This window comes from Phocoena phocoena, chromosome 2, assembly GCF_963924675.1.
Source record: "Phocoena phocoena chromosome 2, mPhoPho1.1, whole genome shotgun sequence".
In the NCBI taxonomy this organism is placed as follows: Eukaryota; Metazoa; Chordata; class Mammalia; order Artiodactyla; family Phocoenidae; genus Phocoena; species Phocoena phocoena.
This window is the reverse complement of record NC_089220.1, coordinates 83324389-83337236: the sequence shown is the minus strand read 5'-3', so window position 1 is coordinate 83337236 and position 12848 is coordinate 83324389. Positions and strand designations below refer to the sequence as shown.

The following is a 12848-nucleotide window of genomic DNA, read 5'->3' as shown; positions in this document are numbered from 1 at the left end:
ATTTTAATCATTCATTTTATTGACGATTATATCCCTGCTTTCCCAATATCACATCTGCTATCTAAATTTCCAAGTAAACCTTGTTGCTTTTTTAACCTTGTTTTTAAAAAATCATCTTCCAAACTCAGTGTAAATTTTTAGAAGGTGATTTTAGTTTCTCTCCACTTGTTTTTTTAAACTTAAAGTCACCAAACACAAACTAAGCAACAGTTTTAACAGACCTGCATGCAAATTCTAATTCTCAACTTATAAAGAACTTGGGCAAATGACTTAATTTCCTTGAAACTCGATTTTTTAATCTGTAAAATGGCATTTATGCCACTTCCCTTACCTCAAAGGCGACTGTGAGGATTAAATGAAATGATGTGAGTAAAGCACCTGTATCAAGGTGTCACAGAGAAAGGTGTTCAGTAAATAAAGTAATTGGCATTAACACAATTACTGCCCATCGATTTTATTACTAAGATTGAAGATTTACAACTGATGTTATGTAAGGAAACTAGAACAATACAATTAAGAATAAAAGAAAAACACAAGAAACTGTTTCAAAGGCCAAATCGCCGTATTTTACATACAGGCATCTTACCCCGGGCAGTTTTGCTATGCAATTGGGTCGACTGAAGTATTTTTTATAAAATTTTGTTTTCTGAACCTTCCAGTTCCAACCATGCAGGGCAACTGAAGTGATGGAAACTAACAACTTGCCCATCGCAGAGGGAGAAACTAGTTGGTTACAAAAGAGAGCATCATTCTCTTATTTGGCTCATAGGCTTCTATGCCAAAAACTACTTTTAGGAATGAGAAAGGAATACTATAAAAGTGAGCTTCAGATTATCTTTTTGGGGGTACAGAAATAGTGGTACAAAGTACATTTTTGAGTAAAACAGGTGTCAGTCTGAATGCTGGCTGAAATGTCTCAGTGATGTATGTGACCTCAGGCAAATGACATAACTTCTCTCAGCATCGGTTCCCTCATCTGCAAAATGGGATAATACCTATTTCATAAGAATGTCATGAGATTAAAAGACAAGGTTCACGAGCCACCTGGCACACAGCCGCAAATAGGAACTGTGCTCCCAAAAAATGACAGCCGTGTGTTCTTTTACTGCCACGTTAATAGAGTGGAGGACTGTGGGGAAGTTTTGGCACTGTCTTTCAACCTCATATCTCAGTACATATCACATATGCTATTGTAACCAAGCAGGACCCTGTGGGGCCTTCCCAGGACAAATCGCCCACCATGTCCTCTGCCTGTGTCTTGTTTGTAGAAAAGCTTTATTCTCCCAGGCCTCCCGAGTCACAAAAGGCTGCTCAATAATGACTGAAAGAATGTGAACATGTAGTGACAAAAAAAACAGCATTTGGGCCAGGAGAATTGGTAACAATTTAAAAAGTGAATCAGCCATATAACAGTCACAGAATCTTTAGTTCTTTCCTGAAGGACATAGATAACATGTCTGATGCACATCCCTGAGTTGTTTTACAGATATTAAAACTAAAACCTCCACCAGATAGAAGAATCTAACTGCATGATGAGCATAAGCATGTAGCCCCCAGACCGGCTGGAACCGGTCTGGTTCCAGTTAACATCTTAACTGATGATGTTAAGCCCCGTGACACCACCCTCTTACCTCACCGTCACCCAATCAAAGAATGGTACACGAGCTGACCATGCACCCTGCAACTCTCTCCCTCACCTTGCCTTTAAAAATGCTTCCCTGGAATCCACTGGGGAGTTTGGGTCTCTTGGTTATTAGCTGCCCGTACTCCTTACTTGGTGCCTGCAATAAATGCTGCAAAATCCTCTATCAAATCCTAGTGTCAGTAAGTTGGCTTTACTGTGAGTGGGTGAGCTGACCCAATTTTGGTTTGGTAACACTATGTGTCACTGACTGGGGTGTGGGGCTTGCTACACTAGAACTCTTAGGAATTCATTTATTAAAATGCAAAGGTGCATTAACAGTAATGGGTCCAATTGCTAATGAAATTCCAGATCTCTGAGGAGATGGCCCTACCTTAACCTGAAAATAGAGATGGGGTGTGAGGACTGTTGGGTTCTCACAGGGAGAAACCACAGGAAAAACATGGGGGATTAAGTTACTAAGATGTTTTTGCTATATGAGCTTACTAATCAGTTTTAAGTACTTGAAAGGAAATGAAGTTTGATCATGTTTGGAATTCAAGAATCTAAAATTAAAGTTAAAGGAGTTGATCAAAATTATAAAGGGATAATATAAACTTCAATCACCCACTCCTCTTAAAGATAACTATGATTACCTGATCAGGATATCTGTCTGCCCAAAGTAGACCTATTTAATCACCTAAACGTAATAGCTATACTTTCAAGAAGAAAGTTGAAAATTTCCCATGATATTATGACTTTCTTTTGGAAAACCTGCTTAAGTTTGTCTTTCTGTAGAAAAACTAATGTAATTCTTTTTTCAATGTAAAAGGCCTTCCACAGTGATACAGGTAATGCTTCCTAATAATACTCTCAGAATCCGAAACAGACTCATGCCCTATTGATGGTGCGCTACTTTCCTTTTTTGTTTTTGTTTTGTTTTGTTTTGTTTTTGCGGTATGTGGGCCTCTCACTGTTGTGGCCTCTCCCGTTGTGGAGCACAGGCTCCGGACGCACAGGCTCAGTGGCCATGGCTCACGGGCCCAGCCACTCCATGGCATGTGGGATCCTCCCGGACCAGAGCACGAACCCGTGTCCCCGGCATTGGCAGGCGGACTCTCAACCACTGCACCACCAGGGAAGCCTGTGCGCTACTTTCTTATGGGTAAGATGACATATCTCATATGGATTTGATAACAGTAATCTAGGACTCTTAAATTCAAACAAAATACTTAAATTACACAAAAAGAGTTGAAAACTCTCTCTTAAGGGGCAGACGATAATAAAAGTTGCCCAAATAGCCTGGAATAAGTAAGGGAAGACCTAACAGCAGCACACCTTAATAATGCATCACGGAGCAGCTTCAAGATGGCGTGGAATCACCTTCCTCCACACAAATACATCAGAAATACATCTACACGTGGAACAACTCCTACAGAACACCTACTAAACGCTGGCAGAAGAACTCAGACCTCCCAAAAGGCAAGAAACTCTCCACGTACCTGGGCAGGACAAAAGAAAAAAGAAAAAACAGAGACAAAAGAATAGAGACGGGACCTGCACCAGTGGGAGGGAGCTGTGAAGGAGGAAAGATTTCCACACACTGGGAAGCCCCTTTGCGGGCAGAGACTGCGGGTGGCGGAGGGGGGAGCTTCGGTGCCACAGAGGAGAGCGCAGCAACAGCGCTGCGGAGGGCAAAGCGGAAAGATTGCCGCACAGAGGATGGGAGCCGACCAGCACTTACCAGTGAGAGAGGCTTGTCTGCTCACTGGCTGGGACGGGTGGGGGCCGGCAGCTGAGGCTTGGGTTTCGGTGGGATCCCCGGGAGAGGACTGGGGTTGGCTGCGTGAACACAGCCTGCAGGGGGTTAGTGCACCACGGCTAGGCAGGAGGGAGTCCAGGGAAAAGTCTGGAGCTGTCGAAGAGGCAAGAGACTTTTTCTTGCCTCTATGTTTCCTGGTGCGCGAGGAGAGGGGATTAAGAGCGCTGCTTAAAGGAGCTCCAGAGACGGGCATGAGCCACGGCTAACAGCGCGGACCCCAGAGACGGGCAAGAGACGCTAAGGCTGCTGCTGCAGCCACGAAGAACCCTGCGTGCGAGCACCGGTCACTATCCACACCTCCTCTCCCAGCCAGGCATGGCCAGGGTCCCGTGATCCAGGGACAACTTCCCCAGGAGAACACACGGCACACCTCAGGCTGCTGCAATGTCATACTGGCCTCTTGCCCCGCACTCCGTAACCCTCCCTCCCCTCCGGCCTGAGTGAGCCAGAGCCCCCAGTCAGCTGCTTCTTTAACCCTGTCCTGTCTGAGCGAAGAACAGACGCCCTTAGGCAACCTACACCAGAGGCGGGTCCAAATCCAAAGCTGAACCCGAGAAGATGTGTGAACAAAGAAGAGAAAGGAAAATCTCTCCCAGCAGCCTCGGGAGCAGCGGATTAAATCTCCACCATCAAACTGATTTACCCTGCATCTCTGGAATACCTGAATAGACAATGAATCATTCCAAACTGAGGAGGTGGATTTTGGGAGCAACGATATAAATATATATTTTTTCCCTTTTTCTCTTTTTGTGAGTGTGTATGTGTATGCTTCTGTGTGTGATTTTGTCTGTATAGCTTTGCTTTTACCATTTGTCCTAGGGTTCGGTCTATTTTTTGTATTTTTTTTTTTTTTAGTATACCTTTTAGTGCTTGTTATCATTGGTGGATTTGCTTTGTGCTTTGGTTGCTCTCTTCTTTCCTCTTTTTTTTCTTTTATTACTTAAAAAACATTTTAAAAAATAATTTTTATTTTAATAACTTTTATATTTTATTTTATTTTATCTTCTTTCTTTCTTTTTTTTCTTCCTTTTATTCTGAGCTGTGTGGATGACAGGCTCTTGGTGCTCCAGCCAGGCGTCAGGGCTGTGCCTCTGAGGTGGGAGAGCCAACTTCAAGACATTGGTCTACAAGAGACCACCGAGCTCCAAACAGTGAAAATCTCCCAGAGATCTCCATCTCAACGCCAAGACCCACCTTCACTCAACGACCAGCAAGCTACAGTGATGGACACCCTATGCCAAACAACTAGCAAGACAGGAACACAACCCCACCCATTAGCAGAGGGGCTGCCTAAAATCATAGTAAGGCCACAGACACCCCAAAACACACCAACAGACGTGGACCTGCCCACCAGAAAGACAAGATCTAGCCTCATCCACCAGAACACAGGCACTAGTCCCCTCCACCAGGATGCCTCCACAACCCACTTAACCAACCTTAGCCACTGGGGGCAGACACCAAAAACAACAGGAACTACAAACCTGCAGCCTGCGAAAAGGAGACCCCAAACACAGTAAGTTAAGCAAAATGAGAAGACAGCGAAACACACAGCAGATGAAGGAGGAAGGTAAAAACCCACGAGACCTAACAAATGAAGAGGAAATAGGCAGTCTACCTGAAAAAGAATTCAGAATAATGATAGTAAAGATCTTCCAAAATCTTGGAAATAGAATGGAGAAAATACAAGAAACGTTTAACAAGGACCTAGAAGAACTAAAGAGCAAACAAACAGTGATGAATAACACAGTAAATGAAATCAAATATTCTCTAGAAGTGATCAATAGCAGAATAACTGAGGCAGAAGAACAGATAAGTGACATGGAAGATAAAACAGTGGAAATAACTACTGCAGAGCAGAATAAAGAAAAAAGAATGAAAAGAATTGAGGACAGTCTCAGAGACCTCTGGGACAACATTAAACACACCAACATTCGAATTATAGGGGTCCCAGAAGAAGAAGACAAAAAAAAAGGGACTGAGAAAATATTTGAAGAGATTATAGTTGAAAACTTCACTAATATAGGAAAGGAAATAGTTAAGTCCAGGAAATACAGAGAGTCCCATACAGGATAAATTCAAGGAGAAACATACCAAGACACATATTAATCAAACTATCAAAAATTAAATACAAAGAAAAAATATTAAAAGCAGCAAGGGAAAAACAACAAATAACATATAAGGGAATCCACATAAGGTTAACAGCTGATCTTTCAGCAGAAACTCTGCAAGCCAGAAGGGAATGGCAGGACATATTTAAAGTGACGAAGGGGAAAAACCTACAACCAAGATTACCCAGCAAGGATCTCATTCAGATTTGACAGAGAAATTAAAACCTTTACAGACAAGCAAAAGCTAAGAGAATTCAGCACCACCAAACCAGCTTTACAACAAATGCTAAAGGCACTTCTCTAGGTAGGAAACACAAGAGAAGGAAAGGACCTACAATAACAAACCCAAAACAATTAAGAAAATGGTAATAGGAAGATACATACTGATATTTACCTTAAATGTAAATGGATTAAATGCTCCAACCAAAAGAGAAAGATTGGCTGAATGGATACAAAAACAAGATCCATATATATGCTGTCTACAAGAGACCCACTTCAGACCTAGGGACACATACAGATTGAAGGTGAGGGGATGGAAAAAGATATTCCATGCAAATGGAAATCAAAAGAAAGCTGGAGTAGCAATTCTCATATCAGACAAAACAGACTTTAAAACAAAGACTATTAAAAGAGACAAGGAAGGACACTACATAATGATCAAGGTATCAATCCAAGAAGAAGATATAACAATTGTAAATATTTATGCACCCAACATAGGAGCACCTCAATACATAAGGCAAATACTAACAGCCATCAAAGGGGAAATCGACAGTAACACAATCATAGTAGGGGACTCTAACACCCCACTTTCACCAATGGACAGATCATCCAAAACGAAAATAAATAAGGAAACACAAGCTTTAAATGATACATTAAACAAGGTGGAGTTAATTGATATTTATAGGACATTCCATCCAAAAACAACAGAATACACTTCCTTCTCAAGCGCTCATGGAACACTCTCCAGAATAGATCATATCTTGGGTCACAAGTCAAGCCTTGGTAAATTTAAGAAAATTGAAATCCTATCAAGTATCTTTTCTGACCACAACGCTATGAGACTAGATATCAATTACAGGAAAAAATCTGTAACAAATAGAAACACATGGAGGTTAAATAATACACTATTTAATAACCAAGAGCTCACTGAAGAAATCAGAAAATACCTAGAAACAAATGACAATGAAAACACGACGACCCAAAACCTATGGGATGCAGCAAAAGCAGTTCTAAGAGGGAAGTTTACAGCAATACAATCCTACCTTAAGAAACAAGAAACACCTCAAATAAACAACCTAACCTTACACCTAAAGCAATTAAGAGAAAAAAGAAGAAAAAAACCCCAAAGTTAGCAGAAGGAAAGAAATCATAAAGATCAGATCAGAAATAAATGAAAAAGAAATGAAGGAAATGATAGCAAAGATCAATCAAACTAAAAGCTGGTTTTTGAGAAGATAAAATTAATAAGCCATTAGCCAGACTCATGAAGAAATAAAGGGAGAAGACTCAAATCAATAGAATTAGAAATGAAAAAGGAGAAGTAACAACTGACACTGCAGAAATACAAAGGATCATGAGAGATTACTACAAGCAGCTATATGCCAATAAAATGGACAACCTGGAAGAAATGGACAAATTCTTAGAAATGCACAACTTCCAAGACTGAATCAGGAAGAAATAGAAAATATGAACAGACCAATCACAAGCACTGAAATTGAAACTGTGATTCAAAATCTTCCAACAAACAAAAGCCTAGGACCAGATGGCTTCAAAGGCGAATTCTATCAAACATTTAGAGAAGAGCTAACATCTATCCTTCTCAAACTCTTCCAAAATACAGCAGAGGGAGGAACACTCCCAAACTCATTCTACGAGGCCACCATCACCCTGATACCAAAACCAGACAAAGATGTCACAAAGAAAGAAAACTACACGACAATATCACTGATGAACATAGATGCAAAAATCCTCAACAAAATACTAGCAAACAGAATCCAACAGCACATTAAAAGGATCATACACCATGGTCAGGTTGGGTTTATCCCAGGAATGCAAAGATTCTTCAGTATACGCAAATCAATCAATGGGATACACTGTATTAACAAATGGAAGGAGAAAAACCATATGATCATCTCAGTAGATGCAGAGAAAGCTTTCGACAAAATTCAGCACCCATTTATGATAAAAACCCTGCAGAAAGTAGGCATAGAGGGAACTTTCCTCAACATAATAAAGGCCATATATGACAAACCCACAGCCAACATCATTCTCAATGGTGAAAAACTGAAACCATTTCCACTAGGATCAGGAAAAAGACAATGTTGCCCACTGTCACCACTATTATTCAACATAGTTTTGGAAGTTTTAGCCACGGTGATCAGAGAAGAAAAAGAAATAAAAGGAATCCAAATCGGAAAAGAAGAAGTAAAGTTGTCACTGTTTGCAGATGACATGATACTATACATAGAGAATCCTAAAGATGCTACCAGAAATCTACTAGAGCTAATCAATGAATTTGGTAAAGTTGCAGGATACAAACTTAATGCACAGAAATCTCTTGCATTCCTATACACTAATGATGAAAAATCTGAAAGAGAAATTAAGAAAACATTCCCATTTACCATTGCAACAAAAAGAATAAAATATCTAGGAATAAACCTACTTAAGGAGACAAAAGACCTGGATGCAGAAAACTATAAGAGACTGATGAAAGAAATTAGAGATGATACAAATAGATGGAGAGATATGCCATGTTCTTGGATTGGAAGAATCAACATTGTGAAAATGACTATACTACCCAAAGCAATGTACAGATTCAATGCAATCCCTATCAAACTACCACTGGCATTTTCCACAAAACTAGAACAAAAAATTTCACAATTTGTATGGAAACACAAAGGACTCCAAATAGCCAAAGCAATCTTGAGAAAGAAAAACAGAGCTGGAGGAATCAGGCTCCCGGACTTCAGACTATACTACAAAGCTACAGTAATCAAGACAGTATGGTACTGACACAAAAATAGAAATGTAGATCAATGGAACAGGATAGAAAGCCCAGAGATAAACCCACGCACATATGGTCACCTTATCTTTGATAAAGGAGGCAAGAATATACAGTAGAGAAAAGAGAGTCTCTTCAATAAGTGGTGCTGGGAAAACTGGACAGCTACATGTAAAAGAATGAAATTAGAATACTCCCTAACACCATACACAAAAATAAACTCAAAATGGATTAAAAACCTAAATGTAAGGCCAGACACTATCAAACTCTTAGAGGAAAACATAGGCAGAACACTCTATGACATAAATCACAGCAAGACCCTTTTTGACCCATCTCCTAGATAAAGGGAAATAAAAACAAAAATTGACAAATGGGACCTCATGAAACTTAATAGCTTTTGCACAACAAAGGAAACCATAAACAAGACAAAAAGACAACCATCAGAATGGGAGAAAATATTTTTAAATGAAGCAACTGACAAAGGATTAATCTCCAAAATTTACAAGCAGCTCATGCAGCTCAATATCAAAAAAACAAACAACCCAATCCAAAAATGGGCAGAAGACCTAAATAGACATTTCTCCAAAGAAGATATACAGACTGCCAACAAACACATGAAAGAATGCTCAACATCATTAATCATTAGAGAAATGCAAATCAAAACTACAATGAGATATCATCTCACACCAGTCAGAATGGCTATCATGAAAAAATCTACACACAGTAAATGCTGGAGAGGGTGTGGGGAAAAGGGAAGAACCCTCTTGCACTGTTGGTGGGAATGTAAACTGATACAGCCACTATGGAGAACAGTATGGAGGTTCCTTAAAAACTAAAAATAGAACTACCATACGACCCAGCAATCCCACTACTGGGCATATACCTTGAGAAAACCATAATTCAAAAAGAGTCATGTACCACAATGTTCATTGCAGCTCTATTTACAATAGCCAGGGCATGGAAGCAACCTAAGTGTCCATGGACAGATGAATGCATAAAAAAGATGTGGCACATTTATACAATGGAATATTACTCAGCCATAAAAAGAAACGAAACTGAGTTATTTGTAGTGAGGTGGATGGACCTATAGTCTGTCATACAGAGTGAAGTAAGTCAGAAAGAGAAAAACAAATACTGTATGCTAACACATATATATGGAATCTAAAAAACAAAAAAAAATGGTCATGAAGAACCTAGGGGCAAGACGGGAATAAAGACGCAGACCTACTAGAGAATGGACTTGAGGATACGGGGACAGGGAAGGGTAAGATGGGACAAAGTGAGAGAGTGGCATGGACATATATACACTACCAAATGTAAAATAGATAGCTAGTGGGAAGCAGCTGCATAGCACAGGGAGATCAGCTCAGTGCTTTGTGACCACCTAGAGGGGTGGGATAGAGAGGGTGGGAGGGAGGGAGATGCAAGAGGGAAGAGATATGGGGATATATATATATGTATAACTGATTCACTCTTATAAAGCAGAAACTAACACACCATTGTAAAGCAGTTATACTCCAATAAAGATGTTAAAAAATTTTTTTTAAAAATCCTTACAAAGAAACAAACAACAACAAAAAAATAACACATTACTAGTTTTCCAGCTCAGTAATAGCTCAATAATAAAAGCCATCAAGACCATCTGGGGCCATTTCTCAGTTTGAATTCCATCTCTTTTCTAACCCTGTAACCCTCTTAGCTACAGCAATTGTAAAAGCAAATGGGAGAAAAAGAGACCAATTTTCTTTCTAAACCAAAGCACACAAAAAGGTTCTTCATGCAGAGGTCTTAATTCAACCTGAAGTGCAGTTATAATCATGTGGTTTTCACGTTAACGCACTACATCAAGCAAGGGAAGAGGAATGATGTGTTCTTCATGTGTCTAGTGTAACTTTAAATAAAGCCTTTAACTCCACGAAGGGGAAGATGATTATTGTTTCAAATGGTCATATGCACTTCCCTCCCTACTCTCAAAACAGAAGTCCTTAAGTATGCAGAAATGGAACAGGGAAAGAGCTTTACAAGGGACTGGCGACAACTATGTATCGTACCTTGATGACAGCTCCAAAAGCTCCTTTGCCAAGAAGCTGTAATTCTTCAAACTCAATGAAGTAGCGGGAAAATTGTCTCTGTGTCTCACTGAAGAACGCAGCACTGGGTAGCTGGTTGCTGGGAATAACAGTCTCCACATAATCTTGTCCTCCAGAATCTGAGATAAAACAAAAGGTAAGAGGCAACTGAGGCTTTAAAAATAGAGGAAGAGCTGCAACATCCAACGACAATGCAAGCACGGGAGGAAAGGGCCCCAACCAAGGAGTTTTAAAAAGTACCTCTTACCTGGCAGACTCTTTAATACTTTCCTCACCCTGTCCTCCTTAAAGTAGGTAGAAATATACAGTTAGCCCAAGTTTACAGGTAGGGGTAACTGAGAGTAAAGAAATGACTGAAGGACAGAGCCAGAAGCCAAACCCAGGTCTCTTGATCATCCCAGTCTCTGTTGAGGCTCCTGCATCTGCTACTTGAGTAACATCAGGGAAATCTAGTTCCAAGGCAGTAATAAGGGTGACATGATGAGAAGGGTTACCCCACACTAAGAGGCTCCACCACCAGACACTCCATCAGAAGAGGCGGGAAAAACCAGGATGGCAAAACACTTCCACGTATACAGGACACACTGAATGAATGGATTTATGTATAGCTCAGCATAAAACAGATAAAATAAATGATCCATGCAGTCCTTTCCCGTCTTAAGTTTACGTGGACCTTCAAAATAATTTATGTTAAATAGGCTATCAGAAAAGAACGGTAACAGACTCACCTTCGGGACTTTGTTCCAGTAAAGGTATTTTTGGCTGAGGATTTATAAAGCTGTGTTTTAACAACTGCTGAGGACTCCATCTTTCCTTGTCATCTAAGCAGACACACCTCAGTGAGAGGAAAAAAGAAACTCAGTGATGCACAAAATAAATGCTAAACTAATTAATCCAAGGCTTTTAACTATGGGTTTATTTTTAAAAGATACACATTAGAGAATTCATGTTACTATGGGCCAAAATGTGCTCCTAAGTGAATTTAACAAACTTTCTTGCAGGATTTACATGCTGAGCACCAGGCTGCATATAAGTGGGGGAATTAATAAAAAAAGTACAGTCTCTAGAGGCAAGAAGACTGATGCTCACAGAACAATATTTTTAAAAGTCTAGGATAAGACAGCACAAGTAGGTCATGAATTTTCACTCCCACTAACAGCTTAATGAATTGCCATGCTAAGCTAAGTGTTTCTGGGGAACAGTCATAAATAAAAGTTCCCAAAGGAAAAGCAAATCAGATAGCTGATGCAGGGCTGGGGCCCATTATGATAAACTTTAGATGAAGCCTGCTCATCACAGTTTGAAGTATGTTGGGAACAATTAAGAACAACCTTTTAAAAGCCCCACATTTTATCACCTAGTTTCTTTTAATTATCATTCCTTGAGCCTACTAACTTTCTGTTTAATGTTCTAACAATTTGTTTACTGAATGAAAACAAGCCATACCTTTAACCCAGTGTTTTTCAAAATGGGGTCCCCGACCAGCAGCATCAGTATCACCTGGGAATTTGTTAGAAATACAAATTCTCCACCCCAGTCCTAGTAAATCAGCAACTCTGGGGGTTTTTGCAGTAATCTGTGCTTTAACAAGCTCTCCAGGTGGTTTCAATACACAGGAAAGTCTGAGAATCACTGTTCTAACTAATCTAATAAGCTAGTTGGCTTTCATAACAATGACCCAAGTAGCACCTGACCATAATTATAAAAAGGTATTTAAAACAATCAACCATCACTGTGAATTATGGACTTAAATCTACACCTATACATTGGTGACAGCAAGTATCATAAAGGGTAACATTTAATTTTTTCATGTCACAACGCTAAAAAGTAAAGCACTCCTAATTTCATACCTTGAGAGCGCAAGATTGCAATAAAAGCATTTGTATGAGATACTGTATTTTCCCCTAAATTTAAAATTAATTTTTATTTATTTATTTATTTTCACACCTTTATTGGAGTATAATTGCTTTACAATGGTGTGTTAGTTTCTGCTTTATAACAAAGTGAGGGAGGAGCTTCAAGATGGAGGAAGAGTAAGACGCGGAGATCACCTTCCTCCCCGGAGATACATCAGAAATACATCTACACGTGTAACAACTCCTATAGAACACCTACTGAACGCTGGCAGAAGACCTCAGACCTCCCAAAAGGCAAGAAACTCCCCACGTACCTGGGTAGGGCAAAAGAAAAAAGAAAAAACAGAGAC

The 12848-nt window shown here is 39.8% G+C and overlaps 1 protein-coding gene across 1 annotated transcript in view; it reads right to left on the bottom strand.

The window, feature by feature from the left end:
* Positions 1-12848, bottom strand: part of EIF2AK4 (eukaryotic translation initiation factor 2 alpha kinase 4) — a 113916-nt gene that overhangs the window by 55084 nt on the left and 45984 nt on the right. Inside the window, exons 10-11 of the mRNA XM_065873047.1 lie at positions 11371-11477; positions 10604-10761 (exon numbers count right to left, since the gene is read on the bottom strand). Coding sequence (XP_065729119.1) covers positions 10604-10761; positions 11371-11477 — 265 coding nt within the window. The remainder of the gene's footprint in view (positions 1-10603; positions 10762-11370; positions 11478-12848) is intronic.